Source organism: Aspergillus steynii (genome assembly GCF_002849105.1).
Source record: "Aspergillus steynii IBT 23096 chromosome Unknown P170scaffold_4, whole genome shotgun sequence".
Classification (NCBI taxonomy): Eukaryota; Fungi; Ascomycota; class Eurotiomycetes; order Eurotiales; family Aspergillaceae; genus Aspergillus; species Aspergillus steynii.
Window position 1 is genome coordinate 1,723,545 of NW_020194401.1, and position 27,899 is coordinate 1,751,443.

Here is a 27,899-nt window from a genome sequence, read left to right on the forward strand (position 1 = left end):
TATTCATCCGCAGAATTTCGGACACCTCCGTTGGATACTACTCATGAGTTATGATTGATTATCGCTTTATACCATCAGCATCAGGTGTTTGCAGCGAATTTAGGTATCGAGACAGGTGCATCTTTGAGGATTATAGAAATTCCATGGTTTCGGAGCATGGGGTGATTTTCTTTTTTTGCATCATGTTTAATACAATTAATAGAGACCAGTGGTTACATCATATACAGTCCACATGAATGTGAATATGACATCTATCCCTTACCACTCGTGCTGGATCTAGCTCACGTTCGAAGTTAGAGGAGAATGCATGTACTCAACCCAGAAACCCCCAAGTGACGTATAACCACTCCTCACTCCCACTGCCTCATAAGCGTGTTACCCTCAATTTCATCATCAAAGTTGACCAAATGCGTCGAATGGCACCAAGGCTTAATGCTCTCCTCCTTGCGAATAACCCCCGCAAAGAACCGGCACCACTTCATGCGCGGATAAGCCTCGTTGACCAGCTTACGGGTCGTTTCATGAATCAGCTCCCCGAACTGCTTCACATGCGGATGGAACCCAGTGTTATCGTATGTCGTGGCCAGCTGGATCAATTGACCAATGTAGGTGATCGTTCCGTCGACGCCCATGTCCTCGTGCCGGATGATGGCCTCAGCAGCCGCCTCGGCCTGGTCGGTCGTGGCGCCAAAATCCTTGAGGATGGAGAGCGCCTTGATGCCGCCGTAGATGTCGAAGGACATGCGCGTGGCGGTCAGGTTCTCCTCCGCGGTGCCGAGGTCGTGAAGCAGGCAGGTCAAAGCCCAGGTTGCTGGGTTCAGAGCGGCGGCTTGCGCGGGGAATTGCTGCTTGGTGATGGCCATTCCTGGGTGGATGTTAGATTGGGGCTTGGGGTGTTAGGGTTAGAAATGGGAATGTGTAGGCGTACCGTAGAAGTAGACCCGCATGGAATGGTTGAAGGTCTCGGGGTGCAGGATCTCCTTTGCATACTTCAGGGTCTTTGCGACGACTGGGTCATCAAATGGGAATTGGATAGCGTCGAGAGAGAGAGCCTCCGGCTTGTTGATGAACGGCCGATCGCCGAAGATGGCGCCTGCATTGGCCGGGGTGCTGGTCCAGCCGTTGGCAGCGATTTCCTGGTTGCACATGGTGAAGTGGAAAGCGTTGGAAGATTGAAGATTGAACAAATGATTTGAGTGTTGAGTGGGACTGTAGGCAGTGTAATACTATTTGAGAACCTGTTTAGTGGATGCCAAAGTAATGAAACGAGCTGGACTTAAGCCTTTATATATGATTTGTTTTCTGATCACTCACTCCGTCCCACTATTAATTCAATGCATGAGACGACAGAGACTGAAGCTTTTCCGAGCTGGTCCACAATGATTTGCAAGCAGGACATTTCTCGCACTTTGCAGATGTGAAGTCGTCGAAGCGCGGTGGAACCATATTTTCCGGATTAGGAAGTTAGAGCAGGTGGGCCTGAGGTGGCAACGTCCAATAACGCTAAAAGACCCACCAGACTTAGCGTGATATTCCGTCATATCTACTCCGTATGGAAGATCCCCAGAATTTCGGGATCTTGCCATCTGTAAGCTCGAGCTCCTGTTTAGGAAGTTAGAGCATGTGGGCCTAGTGCAGTAGCTTTCAATATTTCCGAAATATCTACTGGCGCGATATCCTTTGGCGTCTATCAAAAATCCCCGGATTTCAGAACTCGCCCATTGGTAAGCTCGAGTCGCCTGTCTAGGCAGTTGTAGCATGTGGTGCTCAAATGTCTAAATTTCAGCGTTATTTTGTGTCCTGGTGTAGAGATAGGTCATATAATAATGAGGCTCGGGCTGAGTTGGTTGGTATATTTCTCTTGTGATGGACACGCCAATAGGTTGTTGAAAATAAGCGTTAGCACGACAACAAATCAGAGCTCTTATTCACAATGGCTAGGTACCATCTAGCCAACCCAGTATGTACTAAGCCGCTATCTTATCCGGTTAATTTTGACCTAAAATGCTGACAAGAACTCCAAGAGTCCACTAGGATTTGGTGGCTTTGCAACTACCCTGATGACCCTTTCGCTCTCGATGATGGGCTTTCGGAGCGTTTCCAACCAGACAGTATTCATTGGAAACCTTTGCTTCCTAGCAGGGGTAGGCCTCTTGATATCTGCGCAATGGGAGATGGTGAAGGGAAACACTTTTACGTACACCGTTCTCTCCGCATTCGGTAAGTCAACCAGCTCTCACACATTGAGACGGTCGTTCTTAATGCGTTATAGGATTTTATTATGGCGGTTACGGCGTAATGCTGATGCCCTCGCTCGGTGTTATAGAGTCCTATGGCGGAGAAACCGCCGAATATCATAGCGCCTTTGCGTTCTATCAGCTAAGTATGTCGCTCACAATGCAATCTGCACTGCCAACTTGGGCTGACAATGAGGTGGAGTTTGGTGTTTTCTGAATTTCTTTTTCTTGCTTGCCGCTTTGCCAACGTAAGTACAGCCATTCAAGCCGAAATGCGGGTTATGCTGACATTTCTGAGGAATGTCCCGAATATTGTCGTCTATGCTGCCTTGGAACTGTGCTATATCTTTAACTGTACGGGCCAGTTTATGCGGGCAGATGGCAGGTCGGCTTTAGCTGAGGCTTTCACAAAGGTGGCTGGTGCCTTTGGCTTCGTATCGGCAGTGGCTGGCTTCTATCTGCTGGCACATGGTTTGTGTCAGGAGACATTTCCATTTGAAATTCCCTTGTGTGAAACCCGTGGACTTTTTCGGCGTGCAGTTTCGGTCGGTGAGAAGGGTGATGGCATGAGTTCTGTTTGAATAATTACCGTGAGAGTGCATAGTCAGTTCCCTTGGCGGCGATAGTATGTCAAATCGACGGTGATATCCATAGTAGCTGCATTCTCGGAGGCATCCGACATTATAAAATTCAAGATATAAATGGCCATGTGCAACGACCTAGATCAAATAAGCAACCAGCCTTGTTCTATCATGTATAATTGAGATTCCTTAGGTACCGAACTCTCATCAAAATGTGTTCGCTGCCAATAGTCGTTAAGAATATTTGAAGCGCCGATCACATTCAAACAACAGGTCAGTTCCCAAAGCATCCTCAGGGACTCGATGACCAGCTTTTGCTCAATATCAGTTTGGCTTTCGAGACCTGCAATGAAGGTCGGCCACAGCAGACATTTGAATAGAGCCGGGTCGCATTTGAGAGAGTCAATCACGTCAAGTAATCGCAACACCAACTCTCTATTGCCAGAAGAAATAGTTCCGGTTAGTGTCGTGAAAGCACGAAGGACTCGGGCTCCATAGAGCATAGCGGCAGTTCTGTATGCTTCGGATAGCATATAAAGCTTCTGGATCTCTATTTTTGAGGAGTCACTTGATTGTAAGGAGTCTGACGCCCATTCCAGACAATCGAAGTTTGCCGTTAGCTCTAGCATAGTTTGAGTATCTCGTATATGCTCCTGGATCGAGATGCCATCATGCATGTCCAAGGTCTCAATCACATGTCTTTGGTTGGAGAAGTAGCGAATAGCTCTCAGAAGGAAGCTTGGGCATCCCAGAAAGCTTCTGACAATGGACTCTTGATGCCTGCTTTCTTCAAAATTTATACACAGCTCAGGCCCCGTCTTCGAGCCTGAGAGTGCACCTCCGATGGTTGAGACACTAATGTTGTCAACGACAAACGACAGCAACCTCAATAATGAAAGGAGACGATGGAGCTTACAGTGATAACTGTCGGGCGACAAATCGCCTTGTCTCCTCATCTGTCTCTCCAGGGTCTCTGTTGACATATTGACTGGCACCAGACTCCAGCAGCGACTGAGAAAGCTTGACGATGCCTTCTGCCCCATTTAGATGATACTTCCAACCGTCAATACCAGACTCGAGGAGATCCAAGAATATCAGAAGAAGGATAGTTGCCATTATCGCGTCTTTCTGAGAATGCTCTGGATGGGATAGTGACGATAACAATGCCTTGATGGCTTTCCTTTTGAAATGGAGTGCGTCCACATTGGCATTAACAAATCGAGGGGATAAAACTTCATTATCCTGGTCAAAGGATCGGCCTGTATTGGCGAAGTGTCGTGCCGCAACAGCAATCATACCCATCCGCAAGGGTGAATCATCATCCGTCGCGTATGTGAGTAAATTCCTAAATGGATTGCTTTTGCTGTCATGTAGAATATATAATTTGGCGATGCGTACATTATCTTGTCTGGCATTAGCTCACCCACGAGAACATCAACTTGCTAGGAACCCACAATAGTCGAGATAGAATTTTGATGACCAATCGAGATTGTACATGCAAGGGTCTTGCAACGCGACGGGTGGAGCCACATCAATTGCCAGAGACTTCACGCGAGAAGATACAATTTCTTTCCGCTGGAGTTTCTTGGATTCACTTTGATTGGTGCCTTTGAGGTCTCCCCCAAGAACACGCCCGCGCATTTTACCCCGAATCGCCACACCTCTGACCCATCGTAGCGGTCTTTGTTCAAAGCATTCCAGCCCCGCTTTCTCGCATTTGGCGCAAGGGAATTTGGTTTGATCACATTGGATGGTGCGATTGCGACATGTCCAGCATGCTGCATGCATCCCTAAAGGCTGACGAAGAAAAGAACGACGATGATCGGAAACGGAGGGGTTGAGTTTGAAGATGTCGTGGAGCGTTGGAGCGCCGGCCGAAACTTAAGTGGAATCGTGGTCCGTGCACGGTGACTCGACAATTACCAGTTTGGGCGCATCAAGACTCTTGCGTGACACCTGCTGGGAAGTATTTTTGAAGCCGAAGATAGACTACAAGATAGAGTTCCGATGCACACCATCGGGTCTTTTGCGGGTGCAGTCCCCACGTGATGTCAGGCGTCTCTGCCCCTCTTTTCTCTATACTTCCTGAGACCTTGAGAAGTTCTCAACAAGCATATCCGCACATTCATCAGAACAGTCATCTCAATTCATACGTTAGTGTCTGAAACCTAGGAATCGATATCTTGAGTTTATTTCCCACCAGCGTATCCTGCTTTACCCGAATCGGAATCGACTCTGATAGACTGACACAGTTAGATTCCTGGAATCCTGCACTGTGCACCATCAAATCCGCAATGAAAGCTTCGCTTAACCTCGGTCGTAGATAAAATTCCTACCCAAAGAATGGAACTCATATCCGGGTGCCCATTTCTAACAACCTTCGAAAGGTTACACAAGAAAGCGCCGATGACGAATGTGCGAATTGACCCCGCCGAAGAACATCAACTTCTCTGCCTCTTCAATCGACACAGCCAATCCTCTCCAGCCCAAAACGCGTCATGGATTCTATCTATTCAACAAACCAGCGCAAGTCAGTCCTTCTCTCTCAGCGCATCAAGCCGATACGACCGGTCCCAGCACTGTCTGCCCAACGCCTTCTATACGGATTTCTGTCATACCCTTCCTCCATGGATGTTGGATAAAGGCTCGTCTCGTGAGCAGAGGGTCCTAAAGTTGGGCTTGTCTCATCCGATGTCAGATTTTGCATTTCGAGAATACATACATGTGTGTTGAAGAGAACTCCGCTAATGCATATTCTTATCCTCCCTTAACTGACCGAACATCTGACAAGTCTATGAACTGTCGGTGTTGGTTTAAATCTCAACCGTCGAGGTCAACAAGCTAATGATATCGCGCCAAGTATACTCCTTTCCCACGTTCATCCAAAACTTCTCAGTTATTGGGGAATGTCTCTTTTCTCGGTGTCGTTCCGGTTTCGCCCCGATGTTCACCTTACCAGTCAGACGACGAGCTCGATACACTGCCTTCTTTAGTGCAACAGCAAATCAATCCTTTCTATCTCCTGCTAGCAAATACCAGGTAGTTGGGATGACATGCTGACCGCGTGTCAGAACAGACAGGTTTATCCTAGCTCCAAACTAGTCTGTTTCTACCCAATGCGTCGGAAAACATCTACGTCAGAGAAATCGATATAGGTACTCATCAGCATCTAACAACCAGGCCCCACTCATTTGTCTGCCCATATAACTGGGTCTATAAATCTCAAGGGTTGGCATGTTACCAACTGTTCGCCTCCTCTTTCTTCACCACATACGCTCAAATACAATGCCCTGGTCCACCGATACCACCATCGCAGTTGTGACGCTGCTTGCAACCGGTCCCTCCTCAGTTCTTGTGCTATGGAAGTTCTTCCGCAACCGAAGACAGCCCAGCCATGCAAATTGTACGAAGATCAAGTTTCCCCTGAAGCGGGTCGGGCAGTAGGTGTGAGAGACGAGTGTTCACATAAGTATCCGGTACTAATTAAATTAGATCCATTGGATGAGATAGAGGAACCTTCAAGGTCTATCTCTTCAAACCTGACTCGCTCTCACCTGTCGCGGACTGGTAGTGATCATTTCTACTGCTATCCATCTGGGTTGGATATTGAGGCGGGCTTGATGAATTACTTGGTTGGTATGTTGAGTGAGTGCATTTACTTTCTGCTCATGTTCTTCATATCGGTCCATTTATTTGTCTCTTATGGTTCCCTTTTTTTGCTCTTACTCTTGCTCCTTGTATTTAATGCCCCGAGTTAAGTATTCTGTGTATTTTTATGCCTGCTCTACTAACACCACCTGCATGAACAGAAACCAACGGGCACGTCCATCTGAATAGGAGAATTTATTCGGAGCTCCACGTATCGTACTTTATGGGTCAGGACCAGGCTCGGAACTAGTTCTTTAGGTTATGTGAGTTTATCATGGGTGGCAGCATTTGATTCAATTGTTCTGCTTTGCTTTTTCTCGATTCACGACACTGCGCAAGATAAGGGGAAGGATAAGAGGGATGCAGGGAAAAGACACTAGACCAGAGACGACGATCACGGCTATGAATAGAAAAGCAGACAGATGGAAAGTATCCTCGAGAACATAGTCATGATATGTAACTCTCCAACGATGGAAATTTCGATAGAAAGCAGTTCATGGGGGCCGTTGTTCTAGGCTCGACCCACCGATGACTAATCCGCCCAAGGGGTTCGTCTCGGGTGGACCCGCATTTGAATCCCTTTTTTGACTCCACTGGCTCCAGTCTCTCCATGTTATCATGGCGAAACTCGTAGATTTCTCTATAGAGGCGTTCATAAGGGAGGCGAGGTTTCGCGTATTCCTTGGTCCAAGCCAGCTCCCGTTCACCGACTGCCCGGAATATATCAGTTGATGACAAGACTGCGGAAGGTTAGCAAGGGACACTGATTACATTTTGAGATCATAAACTTACACGGTCCTCGATCAATATTTAATGTCTTCCTTTCACCGTGCCACCAACCATAATGGACAATTGGGCCCAAGCAAAATTCATCAGCGTTCTTATCGGGTAAAGGAATCTTTCTCTCTCGAGGAAGGTCTCTGGAATAGTATATACTGCCGCATGCAGGGAATTCCAATGACATGAGCCGTGCCTCCAGCTCAACAATCTGCTTCATGACCACGTATTGCTCTTTTGGCGTCATCGAAAACCATTTGTCACCGAGGGGCGCGCCGCTCAGCTTCTCCATAATAATATACTCGGCGCCAACGGGGTTTTCTTTGGTTGAGCTCCATGCGTACACATCAGGCGCGCAGATTCCATGCCGACGAAGGTAATTTAAAGTGGCAGTCTCGCTGGCGATTGTGTATTGCTCTGGTGTAGTAGATGGATATGGCAATCTAGCAATTACACATTTGCCATCTACAAAGTTTGCCTGGAAGACGCGGTTGAATCCACCTTCGGACAATTTGAAAAATTCAACAATGTCCGATGCCGGGCGGTCAAATGTGGCAGCGATGATTCTCTTAAGGGCAAACACGTCGAACTTCAGGTGGCGTTCCGCGAGACGTAGCTGTTCATTGTAGCTGCCAGTCGTAAGCTTCTTAGACTGCTTTGGATCAGACAGATCCTACATACACCCATCTACCAGACGTATAACGGAACAGGTCATCGTGGGAAGCCTCGGTTGACCGATGCGCGGTTACCATTAAACCTCTGACTGGTCGAGTGACAGAACAGCGCGAAAATCGGGGGCGTATCGTATGGAATAAATTTTGTATTCGCATGTTTCTTGTTGCCGAACTGCTGGAAGTTACGATCAAAGAAAGCTGTCGGAGGATGTCAAAGTGGAAGGTTCCGTTGGCTCGCGCTTGTTCGGTTGAAGATAACCAGTCCCTCGACAAGAGAGCCGGGGGTTGGGGGCAAATAATATCTAATTTGAGTAGTTAGTACTAAATACTGATAAGGATCAGAAATGACTATATTTGGATTCCATTTTCCGTGTACATCACGGAGCAGTTCAATTAGCGTAGCCCAAGGGGTTCCAAAATCCCAACCACCTCGGTGATCCGCTTGGCAGTAGACAGGTCGATCCACTTGTTTTTGCACCCATATGGGATTTAGGATGAGTCTTTTTCTTTTCTGTTTCATTTTTTCTTGCTTTAAAGGGCTTGTATTACATTTCCTCAGTAGAAAGCCTGCATTTCAAACATGACTCAATCTAGACATGCTTGTGTCCTACCTAGTCCTTAGAAAAGAAACTATTTACATCAACATTCTTGCCCACTCCCAAAAACGCCGACCCGCCTGTAACATTAACATCGTGAAACTCCTGCTGGGCCTCAATACCACTATCACAATTGATGAGGCCAGCAAGTAGCTTTCCCCCATCACTGACAGCGACTTTGGTGAACTTTTGCCCGGTGCGTAGCTGATGAGATTGCGATACCAAGCATTCCAGGGACTTCCGCGAAAGACTGAGTGTATCAAGCTGTTGACCAAGTTGCTCAATTGTCTCGGAAGGGTTGCTGTCTGTTTTCTGCGCGGTATTGGCCTGCTGCAGTGCCATCTCCACCTCTGTCTTCTGATCATCCATCGCTTTCATTTCCTCGGCGATTCTGATCTCGTTGTCTCGGAGCTGGCTTCGCATCGACTCCGTGATCGAGACTGGTGTAGTTGCTGTTAATCTGTAGACCAGGTAAGTATGACACGGCCGATGATCAGAATTTGCGTATGCAGGGGCACAGGTACATACAGGACTGCTGTGCTGACTGCCAAGTTCAGCGTAGATCTGCAGGGGTTGAGTTTCTTCCTGAGATCTTCGATTTTTGGCTTCACGAAAAGGCCAAAACAGACGCGATCCCGCGGACCGGAGCCCGTTTTCCATCTGTTCAACCTCTCGCCAAACTCGTCACAGACTCGTTGGCAATTTGTAATGGTTTGTTGCAATGCATCTTGTGCTTCGGGTGTGAGTGCGTCAAGCTTTTGGTCCTTTTGCGCATGGTCCAAGGTAACAAGGAGAGCCTTTACTGCTGCCAGCTCATCCTTCAGATCCATGATGATCTTCGGTGCATTCTTGATCGCATCAATAGCATGTACTAGAGAGTTAATGCTCTGAAGTGCTGCTCCGGCGATACCCAGAGTACCAACGGCCACGCTGAACGGATCCATCGTCGTAATAGGGCCAGATGAAGGGGTCTAGGTCGATAAGAACAAGCGGGCTTTAATTCGAACGAGATAGCCCGGATATGTCGAAGCTGCTCAGACAGCCACAGTGATGAAGATGAATAGAATGCTTGAATTCAGAGAATCGATGAGTTATCTGTAGCTATCTGAGGACCGATAGCGAAACGACCGCTTCCGTAGTAGATGATGGAATAGGATGAGAGATGATGAAATAGGTGAAGCATTCAAATTCAGGGTGGATGACTATGCAGAAGAATAAGTTATGAGCTACTGGGAGGGGCCTTTATATTACGACTAATCAGTGCCGAGCCAACCGTTCTTTCATGAAGCTGGAGGGGTGGCGTTTGACAACTTACACCTCAGAACTTCCACAAACCCGACTGCAATCCCTGTTGGTTATTGTTTGACCTGGTTTGTCATCTGCTTCTGGGACAGATCCTCAAGCTTCGCCTTTCTGTTGACTACTGCCACCTGTCTTCTTTGCCCTCTTCTGATTCATCATGTCTCGGAACGTCTCCCAGAACATATCTCACGTGCACACCGAAACTGGTGGCAGATCCTTCATAGGCATCGCAGATAACAGCACTCACTTCCATCAGTATCCTGGTAAGCTCTCGGGGCAGAAGGTTGACCTAAATAATATTAACAATGGAACCCCTAGAACAACCTGGATCCCCTGTTAGCCCATTATCAACAGTCCCGTTTCGACGTGATCCAGACTTCGTCAGTCGCGACAAACTTCTTGATGAGATTCGCCAGAGAAACTTGGTCCCAAGGTTTAGCAGAATAGCGCTTGTCGGCCTTGGCGGCGTTGGGTTAGTGCAAAGCTGCCAGCATGTAGTACTGGGATTTTATCGCTAACGATTCGAAGGAAATCACAAGTTGCCATAGAGTATTCCTATTGGATCCGGCAAAAGTCACCGTCGACATGGATTATCTAGATTCATGCGAGCAACGCCGCCCGGTTTGAACAAAGCTTTCGATACTTTGCAGACCAGGTAAAGATCCCGGGCCGTGATGATTCCAAGCAGAACATATACAATCTCGTCAAAAACTGGCTTCGAGACGAGAAGAGAGGCAACTGGGTGGTCATCCTTGATAATGTCGATGACTACGAATTCCTTACTGCGCAGCCGCAAAGCCCAGGAAGCTCGATCAACGGCCAAGCGGATAGTCCTCCGAAAAAGCCACTGTTGCGATTTCTCCCCGAAATCAAGAACGGCTCAATTATTGTGACAAGTCAGTCAGAAGAAATCGCCTCCAAAGTTGTCGACCATAAGGAAATTATCAAAGTTGAGCCAATGGATCAGCTAGAAGCGCTGCAACTTCTCCAAAAGAAGCTTAAAGCACGAGCAGAGGGTGAAGAGGCCTGCGCGTTAGTAAAAGAGCTCGAGTTCATGCCATTAGCAATCGTCCAGGCAGCAGGCTACATCAATTCTCAGCCCCGTTGCTCGGTATCGCAGTACCTGGAAAGGTTTCGCAAGTGTGATCGCAACATCATCAAACTTCTCAAACATGAAGCAGGGCATCTTAACCGAGACTGGGAAGCAAAGAACTCCATTTTACTTACGTGGCAAATGTCCTTTGACCGTATCCAAGAAGTGAGACGGTCGGCGGCAGACTTGCTTTCACTGATGAGCTTCTTTGACCGACAGGGGATTCAAGAGAGTCTTCTCCAGGTCAACGACGAGGCGGGAAATAGCAATTCAAGATCTGGGGATGTTGCGAGCGACTCCAGCGATAGTGGTACAGACACAGATGACACTTTTGAGCAAGATGTTGCAACATTAAACCACTATTCACTTGTTTCTTTTGGCGACAACACCACGACTTTGACTTTGACCATGCATCGGCTAGTCCAGTTAAGTGTTCGGACCTGGTTGAAGGCCCAGGGACAATTGGAGCGATGGAACACAAGATTCATCGTTCACCTGCGCAAAGAATTCCCAGAGAATCCTGAGTATGAGAACTGGGAAAAGTGCCGGTTGCTCTTTCCACATGTAAAGTCGGCAATGTCGCAACGGCCACAGCCACGCGACATGAATTCAGACCTCTGGGATACACAATACCCGCCTTCTATACTTTCATGGGCTGATCTAATGCACCAAGGCGCATTATATGCGTTGGGAAGTGGTAATATTGCAGACAGGAGGAAAATGGCATCAAGATCAAGAGAAGCGAGAATGGAAGGGCTTGGATTCAGATGTCAAGACGTCGTCACAAACTTTAGGGCGATAATAGAGGCCTTTCATCCAGAAGAAGACTCTGCCAAGAGGGATACTATGAATCCGTCATCGCAAACAGTGGGCGGCTAGCAATGACGTTTAGGCTAGACGAGCACTGGAAGGAGGCCGAGATAATTGAGGAGCAGGTGATGAAGATGAGCAAAGATATCCTCGGTGAGAGCCACCACCTTACGCTGCAGAGTTCCAATCGCCTGGTAACATTCTATATGAACCAGGGCTATTGGGATAAGGCTGAGCAGCTTGTGAGGCCACTAATAGAGGCAAAAAGAAAGAAATATGGGGAGGACGACCCTGTGACAATGATTAGTACGAACCATCTTGCCACGATATTTTTGAATCAGAAAATGTGGCAGGAAGCCGAAAAGCTCCAGTTGATTGTGATGAAAAATTACAAGACGCTCAGCCCGAACAACCCTAGAACACTGATGATTATGGCAAACCTGGCCGCAACACTTTGGCACCTGGGCAAAGTGAAGAAAGCCGAGAAGCTTGAGCTGGAAGTGTTAGAAAGGCGCAAGAAGGTGCTCGGCAAGAACCACCCTGACACATTGATGACTATGCACAACCTAGCGGCGACATTTGGGAGCCAGAACCAGTGGGACAAAGCCGAGCAGCTTGAGAGGGAGGCGCTAGAAAGGCGCAAGAGCGTGCTCGGCGAGAACCACCATGATACGCTGAAGAGTACCGTCCATCTTGCTGGGTTCTGCTTTTTTCAAGGTCGACATGCAGAGGCTGGTGAATTGTTATCAGCTTGTTTTCCCACGCAAGAAGTCCCAAGTTCCGTTGATTCTATGGTCCAATTCATGTTGAAATATTAGCGAAGCCCCGGAGTCGAGTGAGTCGCGAAATGGGTGACCATGCTGAGCGGAGAGATCTTCAAGAGGAAGGAGATTGCTGAGTTTGTTCAAGGGACGTCGTATGGAGTGTGGATATGTCAGGCGCCGGAGAAGAGATTGGCAAAGTTGAAGGAAGGTTACACCGACAAGACGCCGACCTGCATATGAATTAAACCATCTCGATTTCATCGGCGCTTTGCCACATTTTTCTTGTTTTACCGGGGTGTGCTGGGGTGTGCTGGCTATCTGTTATTTGTAATTTGCTTTGCCGTGTTCGGAGTTATTAGTCTAGTCTTATCTTTTTATTTCTTAGGGCTACACTTCATAAATGCAACTGTTTCGAGACCTGGATAATTATGCCCAGATACTAGCACATAATGCATAAATAATACTTCGTATCCTACCTCTCCTTGAACTCAATAACTAATGATAGTGGTCCAAAGAGCCAACCATCAACAGTAACTCTATTACCAATCACTCAATCAACCATAGACAACCGTTTGATTACCTCTTTTCGCCTCGCGGATATGATATCACAGACCCAGCATTCCAGAAAGCCAACCTACCTCCTGCCCAGCACACGTATCCCCCGTCCAGCGTACGTGACCGAATCCCATAGAGGAAGGAACCTACCTGGTACCCTCGGTATGCGCGTATGCAAAGCACAGATACCTAAGCCACCATATCCAACCCGCCTCTTCTACGTCAGCCTCCAGACAGATAGGTCGGACAAATAAGCCGGATAGATAGATGACGCAAGGCCAAAGAAAGGATACGTCCGTAGCTAACCGAGCCTGCGAGGTCATGGACCGCTATATAAACCGTGGTCTAGTCCCGGTGTATTCTTGGGTTCGGGTCGTGTTCAGTTGGTCACGTCGAGACAGAAACAGACACTCAGACACAGGGCAGAAACGGCACACAACACACCGGGACAAGCCGAACCTACACACGCCAAATCATATATTCTTGAATACCGGCTAAGCACCAAATCTATTGCCAATCAACACCCTGGTATTAAAATCGGGGTTATTTTTGGTCGATTTGCGGGGAAACGGCCGGCTCGGTTGGCGGCGCTTAGGCTCGGCGGGACTTCCGTCATACTTACTCTTGCGAAGTCGGGGTCTTGATTCGGCCGGACTTCGGTTGGAAGTGGACTTTGTCTCGGGTTGATACCAATTTCCTTCTACTGCGGAGTACAGAGGACTAGGACAGAATGCTCCTGCAGCCGTTGTGGGAGAACCTCTCGGTCTTGGGGGTTGCGTCGGCGGTGGGGATTCTCACCGGAGGATTGGTATGTTATTTCCTCCCTCACTTCCTCCGAGTCTAGCCATTCGGTGGAATGTACACGTACACACGGAATATGTATGGCTAATGTAACCAACCCAGACGCTGGTCTATGTCATCTACAACTATCTCTTCCACCCCCTTCGTCAGATCCCCGGGCCCTTACTGGCGGGTCTGACACCCTGGGTGCAGCTCTATCATGGCCTGAAGGGGGATCGGCATCTGTGGCTTCATCGACTGCATGAGCGTTATGGATCGCATGTGCGCGTGGCGCCGAATTTCGTCTCGATCAATAGCGCGCAGGGGCTGCATGATATCTACGGTCATGGTAAGAAGCTGAAGAAGGCGGATTTCTATAACGCGTTCCCGGCGATCAAGGGCGTGTATAACACGCACAATGCGATCGATAAAACAATGCATGGTCGTAAGAGACGTGTGCTCAGTCAGGCGTTCTCGGACCATGCGCTGAAGAGTATGGAGGATGTGATGCTCTTGCACGTGCGTCAGCTTTGCACGGCGCTGGGCGCGGAGAGTCAGAGTCAGAAGGGCGGTGCGGTGTTCAACATGAGTAACTGGTTCAGTTACCTGACGTATGATGTGATGGGAGAGTTGTGCTTCGGGAAGAGCTTCGATATGTTGATTTCGAGTGGGAAGCGCAAGCTGATCGAACTGGTTGATCGCGCTGCGAATCGGCACTATGTGGTGAGTTATCCCTTCTCCCCTCCGTCTCCTCTGGCCAGAAAATCTAACAGAGTCAACAGTGTGGACTGTGGATGCCTCTGGATAGCTGGCATCTCGACCAAATTGTCATCCACCGGCTCACCAACGACCGATGGAACTTCATCATGAACTCGCGCGTGGAAGCCAACAAGCGCGCCCAAGAGCGCACGCAGGCCGGCCACGACTCCAAGAAAGATTTCTTCTTCTACCTGCTCAACGCCAAGGACCCCGAGACTGGCAAGGGTCTCACCACGCCCGAACTCTGGGGCGAGGCCAACGTGCTTATGATCGCCGGCAGCGACACCACCTCGACCACGCTCGCCGCCGCCCTCTTCTACCTCGTCCGGAACCCTCGCGCCATGGCACTTCTGAAAAAGGAAGTCCGCGGGGCCTTCTCCTCCGTCGAGGAGATCGTCACGGGCGCGCAGCTCAACGAGCTCGTCTACCTGAAAGCCTGCCTGGACGAGGCCCTGCGGCTAGCGCCTGCCGTACCCGGCGCGATTCCGCGCGAGGTCATGGACGGCGGCGCCACCGTGGACGGGGTCTACCTGCCCGCCGGCACGGACTGCGGGACGCCCACGTACTCGATCCACCGGCAGGCGGAGTACTACCGCGAGCCGCAGGCATATCTGCCCGAGCGGTGGATCGAGGGGGCGACCTGTCAGGGCCCAAACCAGGAGAAGGGTTGGACAGTCAGCAAGGAAGATGTCGAGACGGCGCGCCGAGCGTTCTGTCCGTTTAGCATCGGACCGCGCGGTTGCATTGGCAAGGGGATGGCCTTCATGGAGATGCGCTTGACGATTGCTCGGATGATGTTCCTATTTGACATTGAGTTTGCCGATCGCACGGGTGAAGACGAGGGCGGACATTTGGCGTTGGTGGATCACTTCACGAGCGCCAAGCGGGGGCCCAACGTGGTGATCAAGCAGGCTGGAACGTGTTGATCATGCTGTATAGCTGGATAAGGGGATAGATTGAATGTTCTTTAGTAAGTATATATTCTCGCAATGGAAATTATGAATAAAGGATTATCAGGAGGTCAAAAGTGGACTGGAACACGCGGAGTAGAGAAGAGAGAAGAAGTGGCAGTGAAAAACTCCGCAAAAGGAGATCTCCAGCAGAAGAGGACACGTGCCCCCACGTGCTCCATCCCTATGCATCAACAGTATTCCTTCATCTTCTCTATCTTCTCTCCTGACGAACTCTCATTGATCCCCATCGCTCTTTACCATGTCCTAGTCACTCCTTTTATCCTCACTAATTCCAAAGCATGCCCCGATCCCCTTTACCCTCCATCCTCCTGCAAGCCACCATCCTCAATGCCATCTCCAACCTCCTGGCGCAGGTGATAGACCAGTACCAGAAAGATGTACGTAGAACCATTCATTTTTTTTCTACCCAGCTTTATCCTGTAAACCACTATTCCACTTCCTTACAGCCATCCCCTAATCCCCCCAAACCCCCTCTCCACATACCCCCTACCAAACTATACCATAACCAGCTATACAAAACTAACCACACCCCCTCCGGGCCCTCCAAAATTAAAGGCCCCATTCACACTCAACACCCTAGCCCTGCTCCAATTCATCACCTACGCACTCATCATCGTCCCCATCAACTTCTCATTCCAGAACTGGCTCGAGTCCAGCTTTCCGGGCTTCCCAACATGGCAGCGCCTGAAGCCCCGGAAGCCCACCCCCCATCCCAGTCTCGATCTGGACATGGACGGCGTGGCCATCGACATCCTGCCGTCTGTGAAGGACAAGCCGATCCCGATGTTCCAGCCCCGAAAGGCCAGCCAGCGGTCTGGAACGTGGAACTTCGCGATGAAGTTCCTGCTCGATCAGACGGTTGGGTCGGTGGGCAATATCGTGCTCTTTGTGGTGCTGATTAATTTGTTGAAGGGCGTGGCGTGGTCGAGGACGTGGGAGTTGGTTGCTGAGGTTAGTTTTTTTTTCTCTTTCGTTGGTCTTTTGGGGTCTGTGAGATGGACTTTATCTGGGACGGTGGATACAGATACGGAAAGAAGGAGAGGCAGAAGCGAACTAACAGCAAAATCAGGACTTCGAGCCCATCATGATCGCAAGACTCAAGTATCGCCCGGTTGTCTCGACGCTCATGTACACGGTTGTGCCGGTGGAGCGGCGAGTGGTGTTTGGGAGTGCGTGTGGCGTCATCTGGGGGGTTTATCTGAGTCTGTATGCAGCTGTGTAGGCTGGTTTCCTTCCTTCATTCTTTTATCCTTCTTTCTCTTTTCTACCTTCCTTCGTTATGTGGCTCCTTTCTTTGGGCTCTCTTTTTTCCCTCATTCTTTGGGTTCTCTTTTGTTTGGCTTCGGTTTCATTCTACTTTCTCTTTGGTAACATCCATGATACCTTACAATTAGATAGATGTTGTGTGTACTATAATACCCCAGGCATAGGCAGTGTATTTCATGTGTTTGCTTCTTATTCATCCTATATAGATTCGAGTAGCTGGCTATCTACCAATAGTATGGTTATAGTTACTCTTTTTTGCCGTCTCATCCGGCTGTCATCTCGTCATACTCGACTAAAGAATACATTTCATCGTATATATTTCCCAAACATACTTCCTTCCAAACTACAAACCAAGCCCTTTGACGACGCTCGCATGCTCATACTATACTCACATACTCGCCCGCTCCTATGCCATGCCATGTCATGCCTATGCATGGCCCGGTTCCATGCTCCTCCCCTTCACCGAAATCCACTGCACCCCAAGCGCCGCAAAGAACGCCATCGCGGCCGTCGCAACCGAGATATAGAAAGTATGCGTGATGGAGTCGCTATACGCACGCAGCACACCGTCCAGATCCACCTTATCCACGACCTTCCTGAGCATAGTCGCGCCCGCGGAGATGACCTTGTCGCTGTCTACATGCGGCGCCATCGTATGCAGATTCGTGCGCAGCTGGTTATTGAAGACGTTCTGGGCGACGGAGACGAAGACGGCGCCGCCGAGGGTCTGCAGGAACATGCCGATGGCGGTGGCGGTGGGGACGTCGACGGGGGGCAGCACGGCCTGGTAGACGAGCATGTGCTGCTGGATGCCGGTGCCGACGCCGATGCCGAGCATGGCTTGGTAGCCAATCCAGACGGGGTGGCCGGAGTCGACTTCGAAGGTGGAGAGAAGGCCGGCGCCGACGGTGGTGATGATGGGAGCGAGGAGCATGAAGGGCGCGTAGTAGCCGAAGCGGGTGACGAGGAAGCCGACGATGACGGAGGCGAGGACCATTCCGATGACCATGGGGAAACTCATGATGCCGGATTTGGTGGCGGAGACGCCTTTCACGGATTGGAACCAGATGGGGAGCTAGTGGTGGTGTTAGCTATGGAATCTAGAGGCAGAAAGGTCAGAGGGTGGGGGGGGGGGGGGGGGGGGGCGCATACATAATACATAATGCCGTAGAAGGACCCAAGTAGGAAAAAGGCAAAACAGGCAGCGCAGGAGACATTGCGGTTCTTTATCAGTCGAGGAGGCACCGTGGCCCTGTCACCCCGGTATCCCTGCATCGCGACGAAGCCCAGAATGAATACACCGAAGAGAATGAACAGAGCGATGATACGGCCATTCCCCCATGCATATTGACTACCTCCCCACTGCAGCGCGAGCAGAAGGCAGACAATGGCCGGAAAGAACAGGACCAGACTGGGCAGATCCAGTTGCGATATTTGATCTCTCGCTCCAGATCGACCTTGCACCGGCTTAGGCGCGTCGAATAGAAAGATAATAATAAGGGCCGTCGCGCCTCCAAAGGGCAGGTTGATGTAGAAGCACCATCTCCATGTGAGATTGTCGGTAAACGCGCCACCCATCAAAGGCCCAATCACACTGGCAACGCCAAACATCGCTCCCAGGACACCTTGGTAGGCTGGTCTTTTCTCCAGCGGTACCATCTGGGTGATGATTAAAATGGCTCCTGAGAAAAGACCGGCGGCTCCTATGCCAGCTACGGCACGACCGATGATCAATCCCAGCGAGCTAGGAGCAACGCCGCAGATCAGGGACCCGAGCTCGAAGATGAGCAAGGCGATTAGATAGACCCATTTGGTCGAGTAGAATGTGTAAATCTTGCCGAATGGCAGAGTCAACGCACACGTAGTGAGCATGTATGCACTCCCGTACCAACCGACATCGTCCAGGGAATTAAACTGTTCCGTTATCTTCGGGATAGCAGTTGTGATTATCGTATTATCCTGGTCAAACGTCAGTTTAGACTCATTGAGCGCTGGAAGTCATAATGTCATTTTCTTTTGTTCGCATCGTATCACATACCAAAGATAAACATAATATTGCAAGTCCCAGGCCAGCTGTGACAAAAATGAGTTTCCATATGCTCGGGGGTTCATTTCCGGAGTTTTTCGACTGTGGATCGTATGTTTCCATCTCACTATATGCCAGCCCATGTACTAGCACCTCGTCATCTTTCTCGAATTCGCGAATGGCTGGTTGCGGAGAACCACCCGGCACTGAACCGATCTGTGGACTTTGCTTATCTATCGAATGTGGTCTGCTGTTGGGTATTCCCTCCGCCAGGCTGGTCTCAGAGGGTAGCCTAATGGCACCATTTTTCGAGAAACGATTGTGGTGAATTTCTCCCATGTTCTTGGGTGATGGGGCGCGAGGCGGAAAGGTGTTAAACAGCTTCGACCTGACTTGCGACACAGCGGAATCAAGTCTCTAAGAAAGGGGGGCACAGGTAATATTGACAAGAATTCAAAAAGACCAGCCAGAGCACTCGGATATTCGGGACATATGGAAATGTTTCACAACACGCAAACACAGGGAATGGGGTGCCACAACTAAGTCATAAAATCATGAAACTTTTGAAAAAGACCGACTGCAGTACCTGTATGTAGAAAGCATCATGTGCAATAGGTGCAGCATCGACGCATAAAAGAAATCATGGCAGACCATTTTCAGCAAGGGATGGTAAATTACCTGGCCATTCATTCTTACGCGTCCACCAACCATGTCCCCTGGATAGAGGCGACGGGGAATGCCAAAGGGAACTCAGGGTCAAGTTCGTCCTAACATGCCAGGCCCGGGGTATCGTCTGTGGAACTGCTCATGGCTGCCAACTCGGCGGCCGTGCAAAGTATAGTGTGTGCGCGCCAATGCCATTTGTGTGACAACGGATGAAGCCCTGTTTGTAGACATTTCGTCAGACCAAGGGATAGAGTACCCCGAGGCAAGCGCCTCGGCCCCAAAGAGCCCCTGACCTAGCTTCCCGAACCAAAACAAAGAGTTTATTTCCCAGCTGTAGCCTTGAATGCGCGCTCTTGTCGTGCATGATTCGTTCATCCTCAACGGTCCAGAATAGAATGACATCCCCATATCGTATCGGCGCTTTAAAGTCCCGCGAGTAATGGCATGTGGCATGCAGTAGCCAGCCCCATGTGAATGCTCGGGTGCCACAGACAGTAGCTTCCGAGTATCTTATGCCTGAGTACTAAGTTGATGTGTTATGAAATAATGGGCCTGCTGGACAACAACCCCGGCATCTGTTGCATCCGATTCCGAATCCCGTTCCATACTGGGTTGATCGAGACCCCGGCAGCCCCTTGCATTGTGAATGAAGCTAACGAACTTTCACCGGTCTAGAGAAGTAGTCAGCTTGAAACAGAGACGGCCCGAGGATGAATGCGAGAAGGAAATTACAAATGAAAGAGTAAGGAACAAAAACGGAAATCCATTCAACGACTTGATGTATTCCGGCCATCGGATATCTCCTAACGGAAAATTACTTGCAACGCCAATACCAAATGACATAAAGATATTTATACATATCATTTTCTCCCAGTGACATTCACAAACACCAGACCCATGCTCGAATGTTGCCCCCTACTGGTTTGGTCTCATCCGAGCCCACCAGGGGTCCTTCGCAACAAACCCGATCGAAAAAAAGCAGAAGACGGAAGAAAGAATACCATCAAAAGGTACAAAGAAATAAAATCGTATCAGCGTATCCTTCGAGTAGTTGACCTTTATTTGGCCTTCTTCATGCGCGCCTCCTCCTTGCTAGCCACGAGGGCGATCAAGGCGGCTCCGACTCCACTGCCATCCTTAGAGATACCGATGCGCACCTTCTTATCGCCGGCAGGACCGACTTCCGGTACCTCGCGCAAGGCATCGCGCATGTATCCCTCGAAGTTAGGATAGAATTCGACCAGACTTCCGTCGACACCAACGTCGACCAGGTCATCGGTCTGCAGTTTACCGGTAGCGATCAGGACAGCCGCCAGGGGCACAGCGCTGAGACGAGCGGCACGCTTGCCAATGGCATGCACAAGCGTCTGAACGGCCTTGCAATCAGTGGTGCTGGCTTGCTCGATCTTCAAGTGGTCTTTCAGGGCCGTCTTGGTCTGCTCCAGAGTCTGGGTCTTGTCGGCTTCCACCGTGCTCAAGAGACTAGTGTCGAGACCCCACTGTCTGAAAAGCGTGGAGTTCTCGGGAACAAGGACGTCGGAGGACTGGCCGGGCTTGAAGAGACCCTTGTTGTTGTGCATATCAAGCAGAGCCCGTCGCAGAATCTCGCCCAGGAACATTCCGGAGACACGCTTCTCGAACATCTGGACGCCGGGGTTGTTACTGTCGGCATCAAGCTGCTGGTCGTACAGGGTGTTCGGCAACACACTGAGATGGTTATCAAAGCTGCCCCATTCGGCGTTGATAATCATCTCTCCCGTGGACTTGTCGTAATCGGAATGCTCGATCGTCTGCATCTTAGGGATTCTGTCGAGCTTCTCCAGGTAAGCACCGTTGGTGCCCGTGCCAAAGATCGCACCCAGGAAAGTTCCCGTTTCACCAGGCGAGGTGTATGAACGAGCCATCAGCGTTCCCACCGTGTCGTTCACCAGAGCCGCCACGCGCACGGGAAGCTCCAGCTCGTCAATGGCACCCTGCAGCAAGGCGCATACATCATGGCCAACGGCGTCGGGGATGTTGAACCCCTTCGTCCAGCGAATCAGGGTGCCCTTGTTGATTCCCATTTGGCGCACGGGGAAACTGAACGTGAAACCCAGGTCGAACAGCTCCTCCTCGCCGCTTCCCTCCCGTCGACGTTGCAGGTGGGCTTCGAAATGCTCGTTGTGATGAATGCGCAGGAAAGCCTCGATCTGGCGCGCCAAGAAGAGGAAAAGATCCTTGGACGAGCCCGAGGCCATCAGTTCACGAGGAATCATGATCTTGGACTGGGTCAAGGAGAAAGTGGTGTCGCCATGGAGGTCGATCGAGCACACGCGGAAATTTGTGCCACCAAGATCCACGGCCAAGTAGAGGCCCTACGGAGATAAGCCAAGGTCAGCCCGTCGGGTGTCACGCGGATGTCTCTTCAGCCAATGCCGGGCACTCACCTTTTCAGTGCCATTGGGGACCGAAGTCACGAAGGTAGGAATCTGGCTCAGGGTGGTATGTTCCTGTCTGAGACCCTCGTCCATTTCGCGAATGTATTCCTTCACCCCGCGCTGGACCTCCGCGGCGGGGTAATCGAATTCGCGGGCAATCCGCGTGGCTTCGTCCAACACGGCGGATGACATGGTGAGAAAGTGAAGGGGAGATGGAAGATCGGGGTATAGGAGTAAGAGGTCAGAAAGTGGTGGCGGAAGAAGAAGAACCAAGGCTGGGGGTAAGAGAGGGGATGGAGGGGTATATATGGGGAGGAAAAGTGTGGAGGGGTAAGAGAGAGATTATGTCTGTAGATGGTGGGGGGTTGTGCCGTGAGAAAACCTGGAAGAGTATAGAGAGGGAGGGAAAAAAAAAAAAAAAAAAAAAAAAAAAAAAAAAAAACCAGCCGCGGAAATCCAGACGAATTAAATAACAGAAACTGGATGAAGAGAAAGTAGGAATAATAATAACTACGGTCCAGCGTCGATGAGGTCAGTCGGTGGAGCGTCTCGAGCGTCGGGCTACAGACCAACGGGAAGACCGGGTTCGCCGGCGGACGGGGATTTGGGGAATCCACGATTTCTCCAGACGGCTTCGTTCGCTCCTGTTTTCTCCGACGGCTGTCAGGCCAAGCAGTTCCGGTTAGTGGCAGGCGGCCATTTCCATGACGCCATGAAACACCAGTGGGGAGCGGCCGGTGAGAGACAACGGTTAGGACTGCGCGAAGCGAGCGGCTGACTCGGTGGTACGGGAGGGTTTGCCGGGGAAGATGGATGTTTAGCATGTATTACTGGTCTTGGGAGTAGTAGCCTACTAGAGTGCAGAACAATCAACAGGGACAGGACAGTTTCAGACTGAGTTGGTTGGTTGTAGTTGGTTGGTTTATACTGTAGTGTAGACTCGATGTGGTTGGTGCCTTACCTATCAGGCAGCATACACGAATGACTGCTGACTGGAGTCGTAGGATTCTTTGCGGGGATATTAAGTCTTGGTGGTTTTGAAAGAAGTATTAGCTGATAACTATCAGGAAGATTGATGGGATGAAAACAATGAAGGCAAAAGTATTCTGGAATGGCCAACTTGGTACACTATTTCAGTACTTACCTCCGTTGCTTGAGCAAAAATATACATTCTATGACCAGAACCCCCATACTCAGCGGTAAAATAGTCCCTCTACTATTATAACTAGAAAAAGTAGCCAACAAATAATACTTTCCCCCCAAAACAAAGGCAAAGTACCAACAACAGAACCAAAAAAGCAGTCCACTCCCATTCTCCCAGTCCTTGAATCCAACCATCTGACTAAGCAAGTCATCACGTGATCCGGCGGAAGTCGGCAGGAAACAGAAGAAACGATATGCGAACTCCTCTGCGAAGGAACCGGAGAACTTGCCCGCGGGTCTACCAACCACCACCACATCAACTCCGAGCCTAGCGCCCATCAATTGCGACCTCCCGACGCCGGCCAACCCCCCCGGCACAAGCAACGCACTCCTTCGGGTGTTTGGACTAGTTTTTTTTCCCGATTCACCGCACATATACCCGTTCATCATGGGCTCCGGTAGCTCCAAGCCCGAGGCTTCGGCGGGCTCGAAACATCTTTTCCAGGGGTAGGTACTGTGCTTTCTTGATTTGGGGGTTAGGGAGGTGGATGGATGGATTGGATTGGATTGTGTGGATTGGGGATCCTGAGGAGATGGGACGTTGAGTGATGGGTTCATGGGTCCATGGCAATCTGATAGACCGACGGATGGATGGAAGGATGGATCAATTGTCAATGGGACAAGCAAGTCAAGACACCAAAGCTAACAATCAACACCAGCTCCGCACCTATCCAATTCTCCTCCAACGTCGTCGACTCCCTCCAGTCCAACACCGAGGTACGTCTTTCTTCACCCACCCCATGCCCCAACCATCCCCATCCAGAACCCTCTAACAAACCTCTTAACCAGACCGACTCCGCCCGCGCCAAAACCCTCGAACTCCAGATCCAAGCGCGCGTATCCCAAGAACTCGAGCGCCTGCGCGAACGCGAACAACAAACCCTCGCCGAGATCGAGAAGCGCCTCGCCGAAGTGAAAGACACGCCTAGCCCGTCGCCCGCCGCCCCGAACGTCAGCTACCCGCCGGGCTCCCTGAACCTGGACGCGCCGCGGATCCCGTTCGCCGGCCGCGAGTATGCGCCTGCGCCGCCTCTGCCGGAAGACCAGGCGCGGCCGATCAACCGGGACGTGTCGCGGGAGTCGGTGAACGGGGAGATCGAGGAGCTGCGGGCGAGACTGGAGGGGCGGAGAAAGCTCGCGGAGCTGGATTCGGGCGTCGAGAAGGCGAAGGCGGATGTGGTGAGCTGCCTCCGGTTGAATGATCGGCGGCCGTTGGATTGCTGGAAGGAGGTTGAGGGGTTTAAGAAGGAGGTTGCGAGGATGGAGGAGGCGTTTGTGGATCGGGTTGTTGGTTAGGTTTTTCTTTTTTGATTGACCGAGCTGAGATTCGAGTTCCGTGGACCTAGTTAGATAGGTTTTTTCGGGTCTGTCTGTCTGACTGGCCGGGTTAGAGAGGCCGAGAAGGAAAAGCGATGGAGAATGCGGATTGCGCTCCTAGATGATAGATTTGTGGGCCGATTCGTGGTTATGTGTATCTGTATAGCTTAGTACTTATCCATTTTGTTTGACTGTCTTTTGCTTTTGTCTATGGCTGAAACACCTGAGTGAGATGCTCTATATTCTTTACTAACAGTATATCAAAAGGCAACATCTTCATAACCTGCTAAATATCTAAACAGAACACCAGACGGGGTATCTTGAAACAACCACTTCATAATCCACATAGCCATCCATCTAAACATATGTAAAGGACTTTTTAAAGTAAAAAATCTAAACAACTTCCCAATACCCCAATCTCCCCACCAACTCACCCGCCGCACGAATAATACACATATTCTGCTCTCGGGCTTTGCCTTTCTTCTGAGAGGGGTTCCGATTCTGATTCTGACCCGCAACCTTCGAAACAAGAATAGATCCAATACCCGTGCCTTTCCCCTCTGAGAGGTTATAGTTTCCCGTCGTGACGAAGCCGATGAGATCTCCTTCTGACGGCAGCGGGAGGTGCGTTTGCTGGGCCTCTGTGTCGGCGGAGGGCGAGATGAGCGACGCAGCGAGGTATGCCTGAGCTTCATCTCTGCTGGCGGAGCCCTTTTGTGTCAACGAGCCAGCGGTTTTAGCAGATGTGGACTGTTTGTTTGATGCGAGGGAGAGCCATTTCTGGCGAAGCTCGGGGTTGGTGGTAGGTAGGCGGTAGATACGGGCTCGTGGGGTAGGAGTGCCCCTGTCATGAACGGAGACCCGAACAGTTACGAGGTCAGGGCTGCTGCTCAGTGTGGGTTGAAGGGTCTTGACTGCACGAGCAGCCGCTGGTGGGTGCAGATGGCGTATACCAAGTGGCGGGGTCTCAGGAGCTTCGACGGCGGTAGTGTTTGCATCCGAATCAGCATCGGATTTAGCCTTAGACTTGGCTGGTTTTCCCTTGACATCTTTTGGAAGTGTGTCAACAAGCTTCTCCCAGTCACAGGCCCAGCCTCGTCCAATTTCGCCCTTCTGGCCATTCCCAAGATCGATGCTGTCAAACTCGATTCGCCGACCTTTGGGCCGTCGTTCCCACTCCTCTTTGGCCTTTGCCTGCTCACGCAAATTCCATTCCCAGCCTGCCCTGGTCCCCGGGAAATCACCAGGGAACCAAGCCTCTCCTGCCTCAAAAGCAAGCTGCTGTTGTTCCTTCAGCCCGCCGAATCTCGGGTTTCCGCCGGTGGAGAGAGGGTAGTACATCAAAGAATACCACACCGGAAGAACACATTTCCATGGGAGAAGGACAGTCCAGCTGCCTGGAGCATTGTTGTCCTTAGACTGCGAGCTGGGCCTAGTGGCAAGGATAAGGACTGGGATTTTGGGATCCGAAGGAAGAGGCTTCGGGTACTTCCCGGGTCCATTTTCACTGCGCCGTCGGTTGATGGCTTTTTGGCTAGGGAGTTGGCGTGCAGCAGCTAATCGCGCGCGACGGTCGAAGATAGCAGGGGAAGACTGGGTTCCGTCAACAGGCCACGATGATAGTACAACGGCTAGATTCTGCAGATCCGTATCCGAGGAAGGGGGCTTCATCGATTTTGGCGGGAAGTGAAGACGAGGATCGGATGTAGAAAATCCAAGAACCGCGTTCTTAGGCAAAGAGGACGGGTTCGACACCCCCAACAGATTACCCCAGATAGACTCTGGGCTGTTCGCCGGAGCCTCTGTTCCTTCAGCTATCAGAGGTTTCAAAGCCGCGATGAGCGCTTCCGTGGAGCCCGGGCCAGTGATTTCGATGCTGCCAATTTCGAAACGAAGATCCTCGATCATGACAGGCGGGTTCTGCCGCTTAGACAGCTCCAGGAGTTCGTTCCATAATTGCAAGAAGGCAGACGGATGCACCCTGACAAAAATCTTCACCCGAGGCTTCTTTCCTTTCGTTGGAGCAGCCGGGGTGTCGGCATCTGCCATTTCCACATCCTCAGACTTCACCTCAGCACATCGAACCAAGGTGACCGGCGCAATAGGCCTCTTTTCACCACCATGCTCGAAAGCCCAAGCCTGTAGACTTCTCGTGCCAGATCTCCACTTCCTCCCCTTCGACCCCCAAGCATCCTCTCCATCCACCCCAACAGCCCTCAGCAGGTTTTCCAACGCCGGCTCGGTACCCTCCAGCTGAATCGTCGACATATAGCTCATATCCCAAGCCACCGCACCCCTCGCACCTCGCGCCCGGTGCGAAGACCTATAACTCTTCTCCGTCGGCGACAGCGGAACAGCAAACCGCCACAGGGGATCCTTCGACGTCGTCATATGCGCGCGCTTCGCATGGAACATATGCGTCGGCAGCCAAGTCTTGCACCTCTGGCGCTTTTTGAACTTCGACTCGGGCGGCGCAGGGCGCGAGAGCTTATATTTCTTAATCTTCGGCACCCGCGGGGCGATACTGAACGCATGAGAACCGGCCTCCTCCAACGACGTCCTCGTCTCCTGAGCATCCTTCGCTTTCGCAGCGGCACGCTTCGCCTTGGACTTCGAATTGAGGTTCTGTAGACGTCGAGCAGTCTCGAGACGGATTCGCATCAGCTCTGTCGGTTTTCTCCGCCGCGCTGTGACGGTGGGTGTGTTATCCTCGGCCATCTGGCAGCAAGGCAAGTAAGTTAGCAAACCCCTCTTCGACGATCATTTTGTAGTTAGCTAGCATTGGGAAACGAACCTCTCGCTTCGCCCGCGCCCTCAACCGGCTCGGAACCCTCTTCACATTGTGACTCGCCGTCCGCCGTCTCATGGACCGAGGCACCTGCTGGAACGCGCGACTCGTCAAGGCGGCCTTGGAGCGCTGCATGCCCGCCTCGAGCGAGCGGATCTCGAATTCCCTGGTGCCCACGTACGCCGCGGCGTCGAGCTCGCCGGAGGCAGAGAGCGCCGCGTCGGCGGACTGAACGGCCAGGGTGCGGGCATCGAACGTTTTGGCGCGTTTGCGGGCTGCTCCGGAGCCGTTGACCGGACGCTTCGAAGGGGGGTTGAGGGCCATGATGGCCGGGGATGAACAAGGAGAGGGGAATCAAGAAATGAAAAAAGGAGAAAAGGAGAGAAGAGAAATTAAGCTTTAAGCCCTGGTCAGGGTGTCTGGTTAGCTGGTTGGTTGGATAATTCGATATCGCGAAGTTTACTCCGTAGTGCCGGTCGGGTCTGGAATCAATTTTGTTTTTTTAGCGCGTTCAGGCTTTCCCGGCCGAAAGCCACACAGACGTTCCTGCAGCCACCAATAACAAGAAAAGTCCGGAGGGGAACAACTCGCCCAACGCTTGGAATCAATGTAGATCGTTTGAGAAGCCGGGGTAAAAATGAAGCTAGTTTGTACTACAGGCGCAAG

The 27,899-nt window shown here is 50.9% G+C and overlaps 12 protein-coding genes across 12 annotated transcripts; 6 read left to right on the plus strand and 6 right to left on the minus strand.

Moving 5' to 3' along the window:
* Window positions 1-200: 200 nt before the first annotated feature.
* On the minus strand, window positions 201-1,341 carry P170DRAFT_455909 (putative cyanamide hydratase). The gene is made up of 2 exons (XM_024851579.1): window positions 929-1,341; window positions 201-865 (listed from the first exon to the last, which is right to left on the minus strand). The coding sequence occupies exons 1-2, from the start codon at window positions 1,146-1,148 to the stop codon at window positions 351-353; spliced, it is 735 nt and encodes a 244-aa protein (XP_024704492.1). The 5' UTR covers window positions 1,149-1,341; the 3' UTR covers window positions 201-350.
* A 592-nt stretch (window positions 1,342-1,933) lies between these two features.
* On the plus strand, window positions 1,934-2,818 carry P170DRAFT_446913 (uncharacterized protein; the record flags this gene model as incomplete). The annotated part of the gene is made up of 5 exons (XM_024850838.1): window positions 1,934-1,960; window positions 2,016-2,220; window positions 2,273-2,383; window positions 2,440-2,485; window positions 2,536-2,818. 5 exons carry the CDS (start codon window positions 1,934-1,936, stop codon window positions 2,816-2,818), a joined length of 672 nt encoding a protein of 223 aa, XP_024704493.1.
* Window positions 2,819-2,961: 143 nt separating this feature from the next.
* On the minus strand, window positions 2,962-4,606 carry P170DRAFT_446914 (Zn(II)2Cys6 transcription factor; the record flags this gene model as incomplete). The annotated part of the gene is made up of 3 exons (XM_024850839.1): window positions 2,962-3,673; window positions 3,735-4,221; window positions 4,273-4,606. The coding sequence occupies 3 exons, from the start codon at window positions 4,604-4,606 to the stop codon at window positions 2,962-2,964; spliced, it is 1,533 nt and encodes a 510-aa protein (XP_024704494.1).
* Window positions 4,607-4,790: 184 nt separating this feature from the next.
* On the plus strand, window positions 4,791-5,965 carry P170DRAFT_177337 (uncharacterized protein). Its single transcript, XM_024842644.1, has 4 exons — window positions 4,791-4,971; window positions 5,071-5,542; window positions 5,610-5,619; window positions 5,679-5,965. The coding sequence occupies exons 2-4, from the start codon at window positions 5,162-5,164 to the stop codon at window positions 5,876-5,878; spliced, it is 591 nt and encodes a 196-aa protein (XP_024704495.1). The 5' UTR covers window positions 4,791-4,971; window positions 5,071-5,161; the 3' UTR covers window positions 5,879-5,965.
* A 948-nt stretch (window positions 5,966-6,913) lies between these two features.
* On the minus strand, window positions 6,914-9,343 carry P170DRAFT_475503 (uncharacterized protein; the record flags this gene model as incomplete). Its single annotated transcript, XM_024853266.1, has 4 exons — window positions 6,914-7,206; window positions 7,259-7,895; window positions 8,556-8,973; window positions 9,042-9,343. 4 exons carry the CDS (start codon window positions 9,341-9,343, stop codon window positions 6,914-6,916), a joined length of 1,650 nt encoding a protein of 549 aa, XP_024704496.1.
* A 629-nt stretch (window positions 9,344-9,972) lies between these two features.
* P170DRAFT_446915 (TPR-like protein) lies at window positions 9,973-12,536 on the plus strand (the record flags this gene model as incomplete). The annotated part of the gene is made up of 5 exons (XM_024850840.1): window positions 9,973-10,078; window positions 10,134-10,248; window positions 10,314-10,388; window positions 10,425-11,685; window positions 11,748-12,536. 5 exons carry the CDS (start codon window positions 9,973-9,975, stop codon window positions 12,534-12,536), a joined length of 2,346 nt encoding a protein of 781 aa, XP_024704497.1.
* An 892-nt stretch (window positions 12,537-13,428) lies between these two features.
* Window positions 13,429-15,559, plus strand: P170DRAFT_509793 (cytochrome P450). Its single transcript, XM_024854712.1, has 3 exons — window positions 13,429-13,845; window positions 13,941-14,540; window positions 14,600-15,559. Exons 1-3 carry the CDS (start codon window positions 13,768-13,770, stop codon window positions 15,500-15,502), a joined length of 1,581 nt encoding a protein of 526 aa, XP_024704498.1. The 5' UTR covers window positions 13,429-13,767; the 3' UTR covers window positions 15,503-15,559.
* Window positions 15,560-15,764: 205 nt separating this feature from the next.
* On the plus strand, window positions 15,765-16,969 carry P170DRAFT_383857 (uncharacterized protein). The gene is made up of 3 exons (XM_024845661.1): window positions 15,765-15,927; window positions 16,106-16,501; window positions 16,620-16,969. The coding sequence occupies exons 1-3, from the start codon at window positions 15,829-15,831 to the stop codon at window positions 16,770-16,772; spliced, it is 648 nt and encodes a 215-aa protein (XP_024704499.1). The 5' UTR covers window positions 15,765-15,828; the 3' UTR covers window positions 16,773-16,969.
* Window positions 16,970-17,138: 169 nt separating this feature from the next.
* Window positions 17,139-19,143, minus strand: P170DRAFT_408238 (MDR family MFS transporter). The gene is made up of 3 exons (XM_024846716.1): window positions 18,855-19,143; window positions 17,969-18,775; window positions 17,139-17,891 (listed from the first exon to the last, which is right to left on the minus strand). The coding sequence occupies exons 1-3, from the start codon at window positions 18,963-18,965 to the stop codon at window positions 17,244-17,246; spliced, it is 1,566 nt and encodes a 521-aa protein (XP_024704500.1). The 5' UTR covers window positions 18,966-19,143; the 3' UTR covers window positions 17,139-17,243.
* A 1,115-nt stretch (window positions 19,144-20,258) lies between these two features.
* glkA (glucokinase glkA) lies at window positions 20,259-22,307 on the minus strand. The gene is made up of 2 exons (XM_024849232.1): window positions 21,935-22,307; window positions 20,259-21,862 (listed from the first exon to the last, which is right to left on the minus strand). The coding sequence occupies exons 1-2, from the start codon at window positions 22,115-22,117 to the stop codon at window positions 20,567-20,569; spliced, it is 1,479 nt and encodes a 492-aa protein (XP_024704501.1). The 5' UTR covers window positions 22,118-22,307; the 3' UTR covers window positions 20,259-20,566.
* A 1,136-nt stretch (window positions 22,308-23,443) lies between these two features.
* On the plus strand, window positions 23,444-24,641 carry P170DRAFT_436821 (Mic19 family protein). Its single transcript, XM_024849233.1, has 2 exons — window positions 23,444-23,845; window positions 23,918-24,641. The coding sequence occupies exons 1-2, from the start codon at window positions 23,720-23,722 to the stop codon at window positions 24,422-24,424; spliced, it is 633 nt and encodes a 210-aa protein (XP_024704502.1). The 5' UTR covers window positions 23,444-23,719; the 3' UTR covers window positions 24,425-24,641.
* Window positions 24,642-24,725: 84 nt separating this feature from the next.
* P170DRAFT_464698 (ribonuclease P/MRP protein subunit POP1) lies at window positions 24,726-27,657 on the minus strand. The gene is made up of 2 exons (XM_024852269.1): window positions 27,240-27,657; window positions 24,726-27,163 (listed from the first exon to the last, which is right to left on the minus strand). The coding sequence occupies exons 1-2, from the start codon at window positions 27,555-27,557 to the stop codon at window positions 24,839-24,841; spliced, it is 2,643 nt and encodes an 880-aa protein (XP_024704503.1). The 5' UTR covers window positions 27,558-27,657; the 3' UTR covers window positions 24,726-24,838.
* Between the last annotated feature and the right edge of the window lie 242 nt (window positions 27,658-27,899).

Coding starts and splice junctions, on each gene's coding strand:
- P170DRAFT_383857 (XM_024845661.1), top strand. CDS start 15,829: ATGCCCCGATCCCCTTTACCCTCCATCCTCCTGCAAGCCACCATCCTC. Junction 15,928..16,105: donor TAGACCAGTACCAGAAAGAT/GTACGTAGAACC, acceptor CCAAAATTAAAG/GCCCCATTCACACTCAACAC. Junction 16,502..16,619: donor CGTGGGAGTTGGTTGCTGAG/GTTAGTTTTTTT, acceptor CAGCAAAATCAG/GACTTCGAGCCCATCATGAT.
- P170DRAFT_464698 (XM_024852269.1), bottom strand. CDS start 27,557: ATGGCCCTCAACCCCCCTTCGAAGCGTCCGGTCAACGGCTCCGGAGCA. Junction 27,164..27,239: donor GGGCGCGGGCGAAGCGAGAG/GTTCGTTTCCCA, acceptor CCTTGCTGCCAG/ATGGCCGAGGATAACACACC.
- P170DRAFT_455909 (XM_024851579.1), bottom strand. CDS start 1,148: ATGTGCAACCAGGAAATCGCTGCCAACGGCTGGACCAGCACCCCGGCC. Junction 866..928: donor CATGCGGGTCTACTTCTACG/GTACGCCTACAC, acceptor ACATCCACCCAG/GAATGGCCATCACCAAGCAG.
- P170DRAFT_436821 (XM_024849233.1), top strand. CDS start 23,720: ATGGAAGGATGGATCAATTGTCAATGGGACAAGCAAGTCAAGACACCA. Junction 23,846..23,917: donor CCCTCCAGTCCAACACCGAG/GTACGTCTTTCT, acceptor CCTCTTAACCAG/ACCGACTCCGCCCGCGCCAA.
- P170DRAFT_509793 (XM_024854712.1), top strand. CDS start 13,768: ATGCTCCTGCAGCCGTTGTGGGAGAACCTCTCGGTCTTGGGGGTTGCG. Junction 13,846..13,940: donor GGATTCTCACCGGAGGATTG/GTATGTTATTTC, acceptor TAACCAACCCAG/ACGCTGGTCTATGTCATCTA. Junction 14,541..14,599: donor CTGCGAATCGGCACTATGTG/GTGAGTTATCCC, acceptor CAGAGTCAACAG/TGTGGACTGTGGATGCCTCT.
- P170DRAFT_177337 (XM_024842644.1), top strand. CDS start 5,162: ATGGAACTCATATCCGGGTGCCCATTTCTAACAACCTTCGAAAGGTTA.
- P170DRAFT_408238 (XM_024846716.1), bottom strand. CDS start 18,965: ATGGAAACATACGATCCACAGTCGAAAAACTCCGGAAATGAACCCCCG. Junction 18,776..18,854: donor CAATATTATGTTTATCTTTG/GTATGTGATACG, acceptor ACGTTTGACCAG/GATAATACGATAATCACAAC. Junction 17,892..17,968: donor TCTACGGCATTATGTATTAT/GTATGCGCCCCC, acceptor CACCACCACTAG/CTCCCCATCTGGTTCCAATC.
- glkA (XM_024849232.1), bottom strand. CDS start 22,117: ATGTCATCCGCCGTGTTGGACGAAGCCACGCGGATTGCCCGCGAATTC. Junction 21,863..21,934: donor TCCCCAATGGCACTGAAAAG/GTGAGTGCCCGG, acceptor TTATCTCCGTAG/GGCCTCTACTTGGCCGTGGA.